The 18989-nt window shown below is 37.0% G+C and overlaps 1 protein-coding gene across 7 annotated transcripts in view; it reads right to left on the bottom strand.

Annotated features, from left to right (window-relative positions):
* Window positions 1-18989, bottom strand: part of fry (FRY microtubule binding protein) — a 286727-nt gene that overhangs the window by 41777 nt on the left and 225961 nt on the right. For all 7 annotated transcript variants that reach the window (XM_008107925.3, XM_008107921.3, XM_008107919.3 and 4 more), the window contains 10 exons: window positions 18334-18521; window positions 12125-12219; window positions 9995-10599; window positions 9064-9161; window positions 8800-8970; window positions 8116-8256; window positions 5232-5411; window positions 4402-4563; window positions 4037-4111; window positions 192-362 (listed from right to left, as the gene is read on the bottom strand). In XM_008107925.3, the coding sequence (XP_008106132.1) occupies window positions 192-362; window positions 4037-4111; window positions 4402-4563; window positions 5232-5411; window positions 8116-8256; window positions 8800-8970; window positions 9064-9161; window positions 9995-10599; window positions 12125-12219; window positions 18334-18521 (1886 nt within the window). The remainder of the gene's footprint in view (window positions 1-191; window positions 363-4036; window positions 4112-4401; window positions 4564-5231; window positions 5412-8115; window positions 8257-8799; window positions 8971-9063; window positions 9162-9994; window positions 10600-12124; window positions 12220-18333; window positions 18522-18989) is intronic.

The raw sequence follows: 18989 nt of genomic DNA, 5'->3' as shown, positions 1-18989 counted from the left end.
GGTGTGGTAAGCTTTTTCTACTTCACTAACAGCGTTGAAAGCATTCCCCTGGAATCTATTTACAATCATGTTCACAGTTGCTCAGTTAAGCTTTTGCTAAAACATAAAGCGAACATTGCTTGTTGGGGAGTGTTAGTGTGCGGTGTAATTTGAAGCAAAAGCAAAGTTCTTTCAGAGAGAATGTACTGTACCTCTCCGTCCTCCAACTCCACATCTAGGAAATCGAAATCCCTAAAGACTCTGAACTGCTGCTCGCTGTTTGAGTCATCCATGTTCTCTTGCTCGCGTGCGCCGTCCTCAGATGCTACCAGGCTTGTTTGGTGCTCAATCAGATCCAGATCTCCACAGGAAGAAAAAATCACCTACAAATCAAAAGGGGTTTTCTTTTAAGAACAGTTTCTCTGTGGCTTTTTTTGTGAGCAAAAGCCTAACAGGCTAGTCAGAAGGCTGTATTTTCAGTACACACCTAATGCCTTTAGTGGGTATTTTTAGAAGATTCCCTTTTATTATTTATGTTGGACAGGTGCCTTCAGATTAAACTTGTGCAAAGACGCAACTCTGAGCTGCAGGAACACGTCCAAATTGCCTCTTAATGGATGCAGATTGATGCTGCCGTAGTGTGTATATGCTTTTATGGGAACAAAATGCAACTGCGGAAAGGGCAGGGAGATGAATCGACTCTTTCCCCCCTCCTCAACCGTTACAAGTGAAAACATGCAGATAAATCAGGCAGTGTTATGTTTTAGCTGTTCTTCACAGAGAAACTATCCCATTGCCTTTGCTAAGACACTTAAAGTGTTTTGGAACTAACAGTCTTCCTTTGCCGAAATGAAATGTAACCAGTCAGCCAATATTTTCACAATGCTGTGAGATGTATGCATCTGGACAACACTGCTGCTAAGGTACAAGTATTTATTTATTTATTTTTTATTTATTTATTTATTTACAGCATTTATATTCCGCCTTTCTCACCCCGAAGGGGACTCGGGGCGGATCACATTACACATATAGGCAAACATTCAATGCCTTTTAACATAGAACAAAGACAAGACAAACATAGGCTCCGAGCGGGCCTCGAACTCATGACCTCCTGGTTAGAGTGATTCATTGCAGCTGGTTGCAGCTGGCTTGCTCTCCCGCCTGCGCCACAGCCCGGGCCCAGTATGCACATGTGTATGTTTTTATATGGAATCTCTTGCTATCTAAGGACAGAAAGCTTACCTGAGAAAGTCTCTCCTAGTCAAATCTTGTAGCCAGCACCCATTTCTAAAAGAACGTGATTCTGTTAATGTCACCACTAAGGGTGTCAAGAATACTGATTAACTGACTAAAATACTGAATACCTTCAGGCTTTTTCTCCCCACACGTCACACTTTTTTGTAAACAATGCAAAGTAGAAAGTAAATAATAGTGATGGGGAAAGTCACCTTGGTGTAAAGGTGATCAGCTCTATGCTTTTGTGATGTCTAGCCTAAATGCATGCTTGTCTGAGACTATTACCTAGTACTGTCTATTAAACAAAGCACTAGGTAATTATCTCCCAGGAAGTGCCGATGGACATTGTTGCTAAGAGAGATCCCTTTTCTTTCAGAGGAACTTCCAGATCTTATTTTCCCTTTCTTTAAAAATATTTGATACTAAAGGGATTTGGAGTGGTATCCACTTGAAGCTTCAAGCAAGAACTCTATGGGGATGCTCCAGGAAGCATCTTGTTGAAATCACTGCCTAACCCCTGACCTTGTTCCTTTTAAACTGCAATCAGTCGGCCCAGAATTTAAGATTTTGCCCAGAGAATCTTGTTGACTCATTTTTCTCCTTACAAATCCTGATCCTTGGGTAACTTGCCCTCCTTTTCTTTGCATTGGTCCAGATTGTACAATAATTACAACACTTCTCAGCTTTTCTCTAGGAATGTCAAGTTGAACCAAAAGAGGTAGCATTTAACACCTCAAAAATACGTATTTTAATTTTCCTACATATTGCAGCTCCTAAAACCTGCTCCCCCTTGTCTGCTATGTGTGCATATAGAGTAGGGAAATGATTCTATTGTTCTTACTTTTGAAACTATTTCTTTCTCCCGCTTAGCAATCTTAGAGCTTCTCAGTACTCAACTTCAGACCATCTGAGTCTTGCAAGTTTGGCTCATTTTGAGTTTGTCTCTTGCCATCCTGCACTGGTATTATGTACATTCTGCATATATTATTTGTCATTTATGAAGTTCATCACTTTTAAATTTATTTATTATGCAATGCTTTTGACACAAAATAATAATGAAGTTCTACCACAGTAATTACTAGTCTTCAATACAATTATTGTATATATCTTGACTGCTATGCGTTCAATAAAATTCCCTGTTTAAATAGTACTGTGTGGATGTGATTTACTGTTTCCGGTTTGCCTAAAATACGCTACATCCTAGATCATAAAATCTCTTACAGGCTTAAGAACATGTAGAACATATACCCTGGGAGTCAGCAAGAACTAACTGATTCTATGTTCTTTCAATATATCCTGAACTACTGAAGTAAAATTTAGATATTTAATTTGCTTATTTTAGATAACTAGAATGTGATCTTTTCTAATGACTCTCATTTGTATCCTGCTGTAACTAATAGTAGACTATCAGACTGTATAATTACAATATTTCCTAATTATTCTCATACTCACTTCTAAGGAAGCCAGGAGGCATTACTGGAATGTAGTATGAAATGAGATTGATAAACTTGCCAAGAGGCCCCCATGAGGCTGGGGTATTAACTTGTGTTATAATATGGGTAGTATGCCTTGAAACCACTGGCAACAGACTAGAGTTTGTGTTATATTCCAGTTTTGCTATTCCTCTTTTCAATCTTCCTTGGTAGTATTTTTGTTCAAGGATAGCTGTTCTGAGGTCAGAAATGGAATGTCCAGGAACATTGAAGTGTTCTGGAACTGATTTTTGTGTATTCCTGATTCCTAACATCTGATTTATGTCTATTATCCTCTTATGCAGAGACCACTTGCCTTCAGTACTACAGTTTATCAATCTCCTTTCTGTTTCCCAGTCAGCATCACACTATATTCCAATAACGCCCTCCACCATTCATATAGTTATCTACTTATCTGGTCTGTAGGCAACATCTTCCCCCTACTATTGTCCTCCACAACAAAAGTTAATTTATCATTTCATCACCATACTTTTTCAGTTCTATGCCTATCCATACACACAGCCTTTCTATAAACGTTTGTTCCTAGGCACTTTACATTATGCATCTGAAGAAGCAGGCTTAGTCTATGAAAACTCATGCTTCACTCTCTCAGTCAGTCTCTAGGGTGCTACAAGATCACTCCGCATGTCAATTTCCTGTTTTCTTCATGCACTTTTAACCCCGGCTTATTCCACAAAAATTGCTCTTTGAAGTCTTCACCTTGGGGACGATGTCAAAAACTTTTGGAATGCTCAAGTACACAGTCTCTATGGGATTAATCTCATCTGAATGCTTGTTGACATTTTCTAAAAGGTGAGGTAGTATTCATTTTTGATTATGCTATGCTGCTGCTTCTTTGGCATGACATATCCTTCTTCATGATTGCTAATTTTATCCTTAATCATGCTTTACAGTAAAGATATAGTATTAATTGGCCTATGGTCAAGCATTCTTCTCTTTGGAAAATTATTGAAATTTTGTTAATTTTCCAATGGCTCAAGCATGATCTTCTATGCTAGGCACAATTTTTTTTGCATTTCTATTTGCCAAAATTTTCATAAGGAAATTTTCTTTTCTCTAATAGCTTCTTGGATTGCCCAGATTGAATACAGTTTATACACATGTCATCTTTCTTGAGTGGCCTTTAGAAGTACACTCTTCTAATAACGGTGATAAGTAGGTAAATATTTGGACACATTATTCCTAGTGTTAAAATGGGCTAAAAAATGTCAAGTATTGCTAATTATGAAAGAGTCAAATTGTATCAAATAAATAAATGGATGATAAAATTTAAAACGTAACATTTAAATTAATTATGTATAAACTCTGAGAGAGAAAAATAGACTTACTGATGGGTTTTTGCTTAAGCCAACTTCTTGACCACACAGAGTAAGAACGTGTACCAACTTTTCTTTTGTTCTTTTCTTTAAATAGAGAAAGAGACAGGAGATAGAGGTGTATATAAATCAGTGATTGAACAACAGGAGAAAAAGCATATTGCGATTATATGCACACTCATCTGACTTACACATTTACATCTACTTAAGAACAGCAACTGTGAACTGATACAAAATGTAAGAGTTCATCCCTCTGACCACCCTGTAATATTGATGTATATATTTAAAGAAAACATAAATTGTGTAGTTTTAATAATTGTTTTTTTAAAAAAAAAACAGAATAATGCATCATTCTAACAACTAGATATGTATTTTACCTGAGAATACTGAGGTCTCTTCCAGCTAACAGGAACTAGGACATTGGAGTTAGACCCAGAGGACGTTGAAGATGTGCTGCGAGTGACAGGCATTATTCTGGGTTTTCCATCTCGGCCTGAAGAACTCTGTAGCTCATCATATCGTCTTCCAATAATAGGAGTCTTCAAAGAAAAAAGAAAATGGAATATAGAGAACTTGTATACATAAACTCATGATTCTTACAACAGTATCATAATAAACATCAGTGTTATTATTTCCTAGGGGAAGTGGCACAAACAATAACTTCTCAATGGTAAATTACAAAGTTTATGGCTAAGGTGTGCATTAATAGTTCACACTCTTAGTGCACTGAAGAGAACTGATATCTCAGATTTGGAGGACACAAAATATATCACTATCATTTAAGATGATGTTTTTACCTTCTAAAATATGTAAATTACCACTTTTTCCAAAGTAGCAAACTGCACCTCACAATAAAAGGGCACCACAGAGAGAATTCTGAAACTAGTATCCTCAATGACGCAAATAGATTTGTGCTTAATATCACAAGACCTAGAAACCTAAACTGTAAGATAATGCTATCATTTTGGAAAGCATTGCTATGTTAGGTTTTTGTATTACTTGCTAGTTACCTTACTTACATAGTCATAACGATTAGCAAGTATCATCATACATAATACCTATATACTGGTATATATATGTGTGTGTGTGTGTGTGTGTGTGTGTGTGTGTGTGTGTGTGTGTGTGAGATCTATAATATTTCCTTTCCTTGAGCTATTGAAGCAATGGATATTGGAAATAAGGTTTTTGTGATAAAAATGTAGGTTACCTCAGTAATATCAAAATGGAATTCTAAAGTTTTCCCAGGAAGTTCCTTGGAGGCATGGTTCCATACACGATGGATTTCCATTTTTGAAAGATCACTGTGCTGGTAGGAAGGTAAAACCAGACTTGCGGAGCGTGACACTACTAACTTCAGAATATTCAGAGCTTCTCGCCAGTGAATGCTCTGGAAACAAAGATGAACAAAAACAAAATTTTGTTTGAATTAAATGGAAATTAAAAATTGTTATGAAGCTTTAAAACTATCACCTACCAATACAATGACTCACCATTAAATAATTATACCATAATGATTTTGAATGCTTACTAATTATTTCAGTGTGAAATATAACTTGAGTTTGGTAAAATATATAATATACAAATTACAATAAAAATGAAACTGGAATAAAGATATAGCATATTTTCAGCCCTTAAGTATTTTTTTCTCCAAGTACATGAAGGGGAACATTTTAGTTTCTTTCTTTTATACTTATGTCTATTTATTTATTTATTTCATTTCTATCCCACTTTTCACTACCCCATGGGGGACTCAAAGCAACTAACAAACATTAAAATGCATCTCAACAAAATCAACAATCTAAAACATGAGCAATTAAAACACATATCAATCAATTAAACAGATTAAAACCAAATTGTCTACCACACAATTTGGCACCTGGACATTTTTGTCTTTTAAAAAAACAATTTCTAATCAAGATACTCCTTGGTGAAAAGTCTGATTTGCTGAGAAGAGAATCCACTGTGTGTAATAATGTTTTGATGAAAAGTCAATATGTTTGAAACGTATTGAGGTTTGGTCTACAGAATTTAATTCTTCTCTGCATTCTAATTATGAGAACTATCTTATATGTAACAGAGGATTAAGGGAAACCATCAGACTCTAGAATAAAAAATTCTATAGGAAAATCCCAATATAGGTGTTCTGATATTTCCCAAACCCTGCTGACCATTGGCTTGTTTGGGGGATATAATTGGATGGCTGAAGGTGACAGATCTAGTGTACTACTTCATGCCCCCAATTTATATCCTTTACTCTCTCTCCCAGTGTCAAAACTCCATGAAAAGATATTGACTATGTGAAGGATTCACAAGGACAGGATTCCACATAATAATAATATTTCTTATAACCCACCTCCATCTCCCCGAAGGGACTCGGGGCGGCTCACATGGGGACAAGCCCTAAAAACCTCAGTTTGATGTACAATTAAAGCACAATACAAAAATGAACACACAACCACATCAATTACAGAGCAAAAGTGGAACTATTCAAGTTGCATGGAAGTGGCAGGCTGTGCAACCATGGATAATAGAACCAGAGTGGAATAAAGTGCTAAGAACCAGGCAGGAACGATTGGGACTGTGCAGTAAAGTGCAAGCTGATTGATTCAAAAGTGCATTGAAAGAACCATGTTTTCAAGTCTTTTTGGAATATGGCCAGGGTGGGTGCTAATCTGATCTCTCTGGGGAGAGGGTTCCAGAGACGGGGGGGCTACCACCGGGAAGGCCCTCTTCCTCGTCCCCACCAACCATGCTTGTGACAGTGACACATGTGACTCTGCGAGAGACTGAACAATCTGGATCAAAGGAATGTATGCTGCATGTCTTTGCCTAGCACAGGACCTCCCTGATCCCTTTAGATTTTGCTTCATTAGTGTATTCCAGCAGGAAAAACAAATCCGTTATCTAGAAATATAATATTGGAAGCATTAAAATAATCCATATAATGGATTATATAATGGCTTAATTCTGCAGATCAATTGTGAGTTCAGAATTGGGACTCAATATGGATTTAGAATTGGTTGGGTTAAAAAAGTTTTTACTTAAAGTAAATGAACCATAACATGTATAAAACCAAGGGTTGCAGTCTGGCAAATGTTAGAGGATTTTTCTGAATGTTCCAAGGATGAGGGGGGGGGGGGGGTGAGGGGTTCCAAAATGAGGTGTCTGTGAGTGTTCAGGGGGAATTGCAGGCAGACAAGGCTGATGTTTGGAATTCCTCAGATCCTTTCTAGGCAACAGGAGAAATTGTAAGTACAGTACAAGTTCCCTTGAGAAAAGGCCTTGGGAAGACAAAGAGGTTTCAAGGGAGTATAGATTAGACTTGAGAACGCGGGGTGTGAAGAGTGAACAAACTAGATAGATATTTTCAGCAGATTCGAGTTAAGACCTTGAAGTCCAGGTGTTCTTGGTATGATGTGATGAGTGCCTGGACAGGCTTAAATTAAGTGGTTTGGCTTCAAGCATCTCAGAGGAGACAATGTTGCTAATGGGGATCGGTCTCCTGTTCATGTTTCCAAGTTACTGGTTCCCATATTGTCAAGATTCTTGTTTAATGTTTCTGTCTATGCTTATACCTTTGGAGAATTTACTTTGGAGATGTTTCTGTGTTCATGTTTATGGAAATACCTTTGATTAATTCTGTGTTTTTGGATTCCTTGGTTTTGGAGTTTATCATGGCATTTTTGGATTACTGCTTCTGATCTCTGGCTTATTTTGTGTATTCCATTTTATATCCTGGCTGTCTCTTTTGGATGAACTTAGAATTTGGATTTGATACAGATTTGGCATTGGTTAGCACAGCACACATGCAGTCCATAATAGAGCATAACTTAGCGCAGAATTAGGTGGGGTAACATATTAATATAACATTTCAAAATATGGGAACCTTTGCTGTCAGATTTTGCTCCTATCCCTTTTGACCTCTTCTTATTTCTAATTTATCAACAAACCCAGAGTACTAATTTTAAACTGAATGAGAAATTTTTGATGGATTGCTAAACGAAAAGTGAAGTGGTCAGTCAGAGCTCTGGAGTGAATTAATGAGTCAATGTTTGCTTAGTACAGTTTCTATGAATAAATACTGTACTTACCTGTACATATTTTTCAATTGTCTTTAACACTTCTATGTTAAATTGTTTTACAGGAATTCCTGACAGGTCCATATAACTAAGAAGACTGTAGATGATTTGCAAAAGTGATTGTTGCATACTAGGAAGCCCCTTTTCTAGTAGCTGTGAGAAAAATAAAAAAACACAAATTTAGAATCTTTCTTAAACAATTAATGCTAATGATGCTGTTATAGAAGCCAGATAATTACAGTTTTGGTATATGATGACAGCAGGCTAGAATCTTAAAGCACTCTGCTATATGCAGACCTGTGATCTTAAAAATCATATATAGTCTTCACTAATAACTTCCGGGACTTTATGTTATGTGTAAACACCAGCAATTAACTTTTTCAGCAAGGTAGGAAATATGTAGTCCTCTATATATTGCTAAATTGAAATTCTCAGTATTCCTCATCATTAAATTAACTGGCTATGGCTGCTGTCAGGGTCAGAAATATCTGTAGGCCTGTACAACTCTTGCCCCTGCAACTCGAGTACTTTTCAATATCAACATGAAAGTCTTATATTTTGTAAGTCTTGTATCTTACATGTCAAATACATGACAAACCATGTGTTCAATGCGTATCTGGATATATAACATCGCTCTTAGTCCTTAAAAAGAAATCGTGAGCAGAAATTAGAAAAAAAATGACTAGTAAAACATACCTCAGCCAAATATGTGACCATGTTAAGTGTGATGTCTGCAAATGCTTCATGAAGGTAACGGCAGACAACATTCACCCAGGTTGCACAATCTCTGGTGTAGCTGTGCGTTTTGTAAAGAGTCATGACGTGAGCAAGGTTTGAGAGCTTTGGATTCTTTTCTTCTAGACAAACCTAACAACAAACATACATCAGAGAGTGCTATGAGTGAAACAAAACTAACCCTGGGATTAATAAGATCCCTGTAGCATTAAACACAGAGGGTACCTGAGCAATTCTCTCTGCTATATCCTTGCAGAACTGATTCGGGCCTTCAAAGTGCTGAATTAAATGAGGAAGGAGGCACAAAACATTCAACGGGAATCCTAGCATTAAAAAGGATAGAAGTAGAAAGATGTGACAATTATAGATTGAAACCATATCATATACAAGTCAGTCCTTGAGTTATTAACAAGATAAGTTCTGTAGGTTTGCTCTCAAATAGGATTTGTAAGTCGGAACAGGTAAATGTTTAAGTGTAACTCCAGCCAAACATATATATATATATATATAGCTTTGGATCGCATAGGGAAGGGTTAACAACATCTTGTGGTGTTTGTCTTGTTGTCTGTGTCCCTGTTCAGAAGATTTCACCTCACTTTCTGTCCCTTTAATAATTGGATTTTGAAAAAATTGGCTTGCTGTGGAAACAAGCTTGATGAGTATGCTTCAATGGAGACACATCTACCCGATGAAAACCCTTTCAAGAGTGAATTTCCCTTCCGAGGGGTAGATTTCTCAAATTTTCTGTAGTCTCACCCCCATTTTTTACTATGAGCTATTTGTAAGTCAGATGTTTGAAAATCGGGGACTGCTTATATGCTGCCATGATAAAGACAGTGGCCTGCATCCAGCTATCAAGCTTGTTGTCCTAGTAGTTCTGCATGTTCAAAACTAGCATAAAGATGGTATTCAGTACCAACTGGTAGGACACAATGCAGTTTTACTGCCCAAGAGGTTTTATAAGTAATTACATAAGCAGTTGCATTATCGTTTGCACAAATGTAGCCCAACCCCATGCACAAATAGATACATTACCAATTTTGTAACTGTTTGTGCAAGTTTAGCATTATGCACAGAAAATAGCCCACTACACATTTATTTTTAAGAGTCAAAATAACTAATCTATGCCCCAACAAAACTTATATGCTGGCCCTACCTATAGCATGGGAAGAATCCACCATGGATATTCTTGATACTGGAGTCAACAAACTGAAGAGCTGTAACGTAAGGTCGGTGGTGGTAAGGGAAGTGAAACCTTTGAGCAGTAGCTGCTGGAGTCCTGAGAAATCTGTCCATTTCAGCTGTCCTTGTAGCTTTTCTAATTTTTCTCGGTTTTCTACTTTGTCCAGTGGCAAATGAACAAGTAGTTTATTCAGTAGCCTTAATGCCATTAAATATTCAAACTCAAAATCAGATTCCATCAAAGCCACTGCAACCCAAAAGATGGTTGCTAGCAGGTTAGTCGGATTGTTAATGTTGTTAGGATCTGTGAGGCTGTCTTTTAAAGAGGAGGAGCTCCTGGTTTTGGAGGAGAGGCCCTGCTGGGTGCAAGCCTGTATCCTGTCCAGGGTGGCACTGCGAGGTGGGTCAGAGGATCTGTCGACGTCACCAAACTTTTTTGGCACTGAAAAGCTCCTCTGGTGTCGGCTGCGCTCAGCAGTTGTATTGCCACTCGCAGCTCCTGGGTTCACATTCAGTTGCCCTGTACTCTTTCGATTGGCAGTCAGTTTTGAACTTGATGTCAAGTCTGGTGAGGATGATCTAAGGGGGAAAAATAATTAAAATAAGGAAGGATCTCAACTGCACATGTTAAATGAGCAAAACTATCATCTAACTGAGGAAAAACAGAGCATTTTCTCCCTGAATTTTTTTTACATGCTGAGCTTAAGACTTCAAACTGAATTCATCCAAGGAGAAGCTGTTTCATTCACTTCAAAATCAAGGAAACCCATGTTTATATAAAGAGCCAGATGTAGTAGATTGATCCCACTACAAATCCAAAGGACATCCCAGCAATCAACTTAACAGGACTAATTCCTTTTTGTTTTCCCCATATGTAGACATAAGTACTTTCATAGTACTTTCATCTGAGCCACTGAATCAATATGATATCAATTATGTGTATTAGGTAAAATTTGGGAAGGCCTATTCTAATTTTAGAATCTCATTTTGCTTTAAATTATGAATCCAGTCTCAGCACTGCCTAGTACGTCTTTTCCCCTTTGCACAGCTGGTATATATAATTTGATTTTTTTTTTTACAAAGGATAGAATACAGCAATGGGTTAATGGAGAATAATTATTACTTTAGCACAGAATATATAACAAGAAAATGTGGGTAAATCAGCACAAATAGAATATGCTTTTATACTGGGATAGTTGACTGGAGTACTCTGGTGTAGACATAACTCCAAATCTTGATTTTATAAGGAAACAATCTGAGTCAATGTCTCCAAATATACAAACAAATAAGAATCTACCACCCCAGAAACCGGACCTTGTATCTGTTCCTCTTCCCATCCCACTGCTGATAACACAGGGGAAACTTGCCCTCGACTGTTTCATTGCTAATACTAGTTGCTTTATTTTAGTTAACTGCAGAAGTGGGTGGGAAATATGAAAACAGTAATTAAAATTTCATTTTTAAATTCAAGGGAGCTATACAAGTTATTTAAAATATAACAATTGGAAATACAGCCAAGGTCAAGGAAAAGGACTCTGATGTGGACAAAAAAAGCATTAGATACTCTGCCAAAGAGGAAGAAAATGTACACCTGAGGACAAAGAAAATCAAGTAATTAATAATGAGTGTTTGGTGCCACCTGATCGTAATCATTGTTATAGCTCTGAAGCAGAAATTAATAATAGTTTGCAATGCTTTCTGATGGATTGTTTTGTTAGAACCATATATTTTGGGCAGACCTGTGGCTTTCCCTTTGAGCTAGGCAAAATAATCTACTAAAAAAGGCAGCACTTTCACAGTGTCTCCATAACTGACAGAAATGCATTCTTGTTACACTGTTCAGCAATACACTGCTTAAAGGATTTCCCTGTTGTTCTCTTTTCCCCCTATATAATGTTCATATGCACCTATTCATATACATTATTCCATATAGTAAGAGCTGACTGCTATGAAATTAGATTATTTATGTTTGAATGTGTCATGACACGAGTTTGAGTTAAATTATCTCACCGATTTTGTGGAATTAACTCTGGATTCTTCATTAATTTGTTATTTGATATTTTTCTGTATGAAAATGTAAAATGAAAAAGAGAAAAGAGCTTACCGAGACAAAACCGTCAAGAGATCACTGTTCTTCAGGCAGTCATATAGGTTATCTACTGTAGCTTCTAAGGTAAGAAGTGCTTCCATTACATAGCCCTACCAAAAATACAAGAAGCTGGTTACAGAACTATCAAGGCTCAGCTATTATCAGGAATATTTACCATCACTTGTGGTGTCTAATCTTAGTATTTCTTAATTTAATGTTGCTAATCAAAGTTGTCACTATATGACCTTTTGAATTAACTTTAGAGGAGACACAATACAATAATTAACTCCCTGAATATTTTGTTAAATTGAAAAATAATAAACAAGCAAGAAACAAGCAAACAAAGGAATTGCTACATTTTCGTGTCAGGAACAACTTGAGAAATTGCAAGTCACTTCTGGCGTGAGAGAATTGGCTGTCTGCAAGGATGTTCCCAGGGGACAGCCGGATGTTTGATGGTTTAACATCTTGTAGGAGGCTTCTCTCATGTCCCTGCATGGGAAGCAAGACCTGACAGATGGGAGCTCACCCCACTCCCTGGATTCAAACCTTTTGGTCAGCAGTCCTGCCGGGACAAGTGTTTAACCCATTGCGCCACTGGGGGTGCTGCAATCGCTACTAATTCACTAACTCAAACTGTTAACCCGTGTATCCAGAATTATGGATAGGTCTCAAGACATAATAATAATAATAATAATAATAATAATAATAATAATAATAATAATAATAATATCAATAATAATATTGATGTCACCATACCAGGTGGCAGTCGGATTGATGAAAAACAACAGGAAAAACTCAGCCGCTACCAGCACCTCAAGATCAAACAACAAAGACTCTGGCATAAACCAGTACAGGTGGTCCTGGTGGTAATCGCCACACTGGGTGCCATACCAAAAGATCTCAGCCGGCATTTGGAAACAATAGACATTGACAAAATTAAGATCTATCAACTGCAAAAGGCCACCTTACTGAAAATGCATCATCTGAAAATACATCACACAGTCCTAAACACTTGGGAAGTGTTCAACTTGTGATTTTGAAATACAAAATCCAGCATATTTATCTCATTTGCTGTGTCATACTATGTCTTTGTGTCAATAATAATAACAACAACAACTTTATTTGTATTCCACCCTATCTCCCCAAGCCTATTTCCACCCTGCTCCAATCTCAGCCTGGGCCTATCAACAGAGCAAATTCACTTTCTGGACACCACTATACACTATACCTCTGAGGATGCCTGCCATAGATGTGGGCGAAATGTCAGGAGAGAATACTTCTGGAACATGGCCACACAGCCCCAAAGACATACAACAACCCAATCTATATATATAAAAGAGTGATGGCATCACGGCGACCCACAAAACAACAAAACTACAGGCCCTCCAACCTCGAAATTTGACAACACAACCCATCATCCACGCCTCAAGGTTGATACAACAAAAAGAAAAGAAAAATAAAGTCCTAATTAGAGAGAGAGGAATAATTGCTTTTATCCAATTGCTGCCAGTTAGAAGGCTAAGCTCCTCCAACTTGGTCTCCTAGCAACCCAATAAAAAATAATAAAAAACACTAAAAATTAATACAATAAAATACTATAATAACAGAAAATAACTAAAAATAATACAAGAAAATAATAAAATATAATAAATAAAAATATAACTTACAATAAAATTAATAAAAAATTGCAAATAACGTCAAATAAAAATTACACAACAATTTTTAACCAATACCACCACCACTTTGCCACAGCAACGCGTGGCCGGGCACAGCTAGTATAATATATTGTATATACATATAATACTGATAATAATACTATAATGTTATATAATACTAATAATAATACCATATAATAATATTAATTATATGTTATATGTTGCATATAATATTACAGTATAGAGGTATAGATCATTATAGTAATATATAATGCTAATATTGTGCTATGCTAATAATATAAAATATTGTATGTATATACAGCTGCTCTAAGTCCCCTTCGGGGTGAGAAGGGTGGGATATAAATGTAGTAAATAAATGCAGTAAATAAATAATTAATTTTAGACTTAGGCGTGTTCAAAGTCTGAAATGACTTGAAGGCACACAACAACAACAATCCTAATTAACTTGACTATCTCATTGGCCAGAAGCAGGCCCACACTTCCCATTGAAATCCTGTTAGGTTTATGTTGGTTAAAATTGTTTTCATTTTTAAATATTGTATTGTTCTTTCATTGTTATTGTTGTTGTTTTGCACTACAAATAAGATATGTGCAGTGTGCATAGGAATTTTTTTCCAAATGATAATTTGGCCCCTCAACAATCTGAAGGATTGTGGACCGGCCCTCTGCTTTAAAAGTTTGAGGACCCCTGTATTAGATCCACCTCCACTTCCTCATCCTCTAATGCCATCCTTTGTCATCTATATCCTATACACTGGACAATTAGGCCAGTCTCTGCACCAGGAGATAAACAAAGAAAATCAGATGTCAGGAATAGGAATATACAAAAGTTAGTTGCAGAACATTTCAATCTTTATGGGCATTCCATCTGTGAACTCAAAACTGCTGTCCTTGAACAACAACAACAACTACTCCTCCTACTACAAAGAAAGGCTTGAAAGAGAAACAGCGGAAACAGCCTAGCCTGGTCTGTCCTCCTCAGCCGCCCGCAGGCAGTGCCAGTAGGCCCGGCCTGCGCCTCAAAAACCACTGGGCCAGAGCGGGGCCTCTTTCCTCCCCCACCCCGGCTGGATCCCTGAGGACCCCATTCTGGATGCCGTCACCTGACATGGTGCTGTCCCTGCCGCTGCTTGATGGCCACGGCTTAATACAGTACATACTGTACATTAAAGGAGGGAGGGAGGGAGGGAGGCTATACCGTATTTATTAAAATAAATATAGAGTCCCTACTTTGCGGATTTTCACTTATTGTGGGTGGTCTTGGAACAGAACACCCGCGATAAGTGAGGGAACACTGTACATTCAAATATCTCCCTCTACCTACTAAAATGGTAATATGGCTTTCCTCTTGCCATTGTCCCCAATGACCATAGTTAAACCTGAACTTGTTACTTTAACATCATAACCACAGGTTTTGCATTTCCACTGCTGTTCATGCACATAATCTGCTCATTCAGTTATAAACATTTGCTCCTAGGCTCTTAGTAAGGTAAAGGTTTCCCCTGACGTTTAGTCCAGTCATGTCTGACTCTGGGAGTTGGTGCTCATCTCCATTTCTAAGCCGAAGAGCCGGCGTTGTCCATAGACACCTCCAAGGTCATGTGGCCGGCATGACTACATGGAGTGCCATTACCTTCCCGCCAGGGCGGTGCCAATTGATCTACTCAAATTTGCATGTTTTCAAACTGCTAGGTTGGCAGGAGCTGGGGCTAACAGCGGGCGCTCATTCCGCTCCCGGGATTTGAACCTGGGACCTTTTGGTCCGCAAGTTCAGCAGCTCAGTGCTTTAACACACTGTGCCACCAGGGGCCTCTCAGGGACTAGGCTCTTATATAATCCTATTTTATGTCTCTTTGCTGGAATATTTTTTATTCTTTAGAACTGCTCTGTTGGGTATTCTACTTATTAGAAAGGTAGTATAGCCTACAGTTAGAAGGTACTATTAATTGAAACTTTTTAGTCCTTTACAAATGTGCTGCTCAGATCCAGAGTCAGAGGCATTAGCAACAGCTGTCAGATTATATGGGAAAATCCATCATTTTACCAAAACACAAGAGATGCTCTTATGGAGAGGAGTAATCCAAGGTTATGTATTTCCAAACACTCACACGCCATCAGACATTTGTCTAGTCTTGCCCTCATGTCTAGGAAGCTTTATTTGATGTACTGCATCAAAAAGGCACTGGAGCATTGCAATTGTGAAAGCATGAATAACATAGCAGCCTAACTGTCTTATCATTTTTTTTTAGAAAACTCTCAGTGTAGTATCACAAAACAAAACAAAAAATACATTTTAATATGTGTATTTGTGGTATTTTTAAAGTGTTTATGTGTTCTGATATTTCTGTGTCCCCTCAGGGAGATAGGGCGGAATACAAATATATTATTATTATACTGTGATCTGCCTGAAGCCATGAAGAGAGGCGGGTAAGAAATAGAATTATTATTGCTGTATTATAATAAAATAAATTTTAATGTTTTGTTCTGCCTTCATCATAAAGCTTCACTGACCTGCTTAGAGAATTTTTGCAATAAACGAAAAAGGATTACATTTGTACTTTTATTGCCACTATCAGATATAGAGAACCCTCCTCCAGTACCACATTCAAATGAGTTGATTTTCTTCCTGTCACTTTTCTTCACTGTCCAGTTTTCACAACTATTTATGGATATCAGTTATACCAAGATGTGGTTTATTCTGAATTCAGTTTTGAAGAATTTATCTCTATACTTGGGGGTCTTTATCTAGTTTCTTCATAGCTGCCCTTCCCAGTCCTAGTCTTCTTTTGATTTCTGATCAATAATCTCTATTTTGACTAATAACTGATCCAAAGGATAGAGAATCTTTACCTCTTTCAACATCTTCATAATCTACTTTTAAGTTACATAATTAATCTGTGGTCATTAGATTTATTTTCTTAATGTTTAAATGCTTCATAAAATTGTAGGTTTATTGTCAAAATGTTGACCTGTCATTCCCTTATCCTTTAAATATAGTTCCTCAGGGTACTGCTTCCATCATCTTTATATTTTGTCATATAATGTGTACTTCTATCGATCATGTACCAACTCTACTCTTGGCTTAGATCACCCCTTCACATCCCCGTCTCTTGTTCTTTTTTTTTGGTCTTGTTCTATTTCTTTGCACTGATTATTCTAATATTTCTAGTTTTACCTATATACAAGACATTGAACAAATGTATTCTGGATTTTGAACTTAGTATTATCAATGTTTACTTTTGCTTCATGTCTGTCTTTAACTATGTAAAGAGTTTTAGCAGTCATCCAATGAAACTTTTCTTCACTTTCGCTACAGATTGTGTTTATGCACAATTCCTTGATGATGTCAAAGGTTTCAGCTCAAATTTCTTCTAGTTCTCAACACTCAATTAGGCCAAAAATTTGCAAATCCTTTTTTTATAAGAGTTTTAAATTCTACTGGAAAGTTTTATAACTATATTTTTGTATGCAATTTTGTGTACTTGTTTAGCTTTGCTCTTATTTTTTATATTGATAACTCATGGCTTGTGCCACAATCTGCCCCTAGTTTTGATTTTGCAGAGAAAATGGCACTTCTTTATTGTCTGCATCCAATTATGTAGTATATTTGATTCCCGTGATGTTCTGTTTTGGCATGCAACCAAATTCCTTCTGGATGCAGTACAAGAGTCTTGTAATTTTTTCCTCTTCTGCTTCTGTAGTTGGAGCACAATCTTCTAAAATTGTTTCTTGGTTCATTTTGGATTGACTTATCATAGTGTTTCCATGGTAAAAGACATTCAGAAAATAATTTATTTTTATTATACTAATACTGATAGGCCATTCATGAATTATTGTTATTATTAGCATCCCTAACTACTTTTGCTACATTATGCTTCACTATTAAGGCCACTTTACTTCTTAGACTATGCAGAGTAAAACATCACATAATTATCTGACTGAAAATGTTCCATTCCTGTACACTTTAGTTTCCTCATACTAGGAATTGCCTTATTCATACATTCCATTTTTCTTTGTTTTACTATTTCTATATTCCCTTGATTCATTCTTCCTTTTATATGTATTATACAACTTCAGCACATCTGAACATATCAGTAGCTGAAAGTCCTTTTGGCTTGAGTCCAGTTGTATCATTTGACACAGAACTATTCATGCTTATCCTCTGCTCTGCACTAGTAGCTGGCTGAGTACCTTCCAACCTGGCTGGGTCTCATCTTCTAGTACTGTCTCTTGCTTCATTTTGGATTGATTCGTTATAGGGTTTCCATAGTAAAAGATATTCAGAAAATAGTTAATGTGTTGCATTGTACTACACAGCACTAACAAAGAGTAAGCTAAAATGCATGCAACCCCACCACCATGAGAAGCTTGTGATATGGCAACTCAGTGAAGTTGGTACATAAAACATCCTATGTTCAAACCCATTCATATTCAGATAGATCTGAATATTCTGTTCTTTGAAGAGCTGCTGCCAGTCAGTTTAGACAAGCAGGATGAATCAATACAAGGCAGTTTCCCACATTCCCAATACAAATATAGCTGTACCTGAATCTCCTCTCCATGTTCTCCTATAACTTCCACTAATCTTGAAAGGAGATCTGACAATGCATGTGCAGAAAGAGGCTGCTTTAGAGCCCGAAATATCTGGAAAGAGCGGCCAGCATAATGTCTTGAGGAGCTGGAAAGAGCTGTTTGCAAAGCAATTTCACTAAGATGCTGCTCCAAATGAAAACCTAATCAAATAAAAACAAACATGATTACTAGTTTACCACTTCTCAAACTCTACAAACTTTTATTTATAATCTTTATCTTAAAAAGCCTATCCAGATAGTGTCAACAGTCAGACTAAATCTAAGTAATCTTCTAGTGCTTGTATATGTGCATACATGACTGCATGCATAAGGCAATGGCAGTCAGTGAAAATAAATGCAAAAAGGTATAGTTATCATGACAGTGACCACCAACAATCTATAGTTTGGAGGTTATATAGATATCCTTGCCTTGGTAAGTAATTACATGTAATATAACGAAAATATCCCCAACCATGCCACAGTGGTAACTGTAAAAGAAGAGATCTTTATTGTTACCAAGGGCAACAACAAACAAAAGGTCACATTCAGAAGGCTTTCTCTATTAGTAACATTATTCACTAACAATTATAAATAGAGATTATTAGTAAAAGCTGTCAAATTTTATTACTC

The sequence above is a fragment of the Anolis carolinensis genome, chromosome 3 (genome assembly GCF_035594765.1).
Source record: "Anolis carolinensis isolate JA03-04 chromosome 3, rAnoCar3.1.pri, whole genome shotgun sequence".
NCBI lineage: Eukaryota > Metazoa > Chordata > Lepidosauria > Squamata > Dactyloidae > Anolis > Anolis carolinensis.
This window is presented reverse-complemented; position numbering and strand designations above follow the sequence as displayed.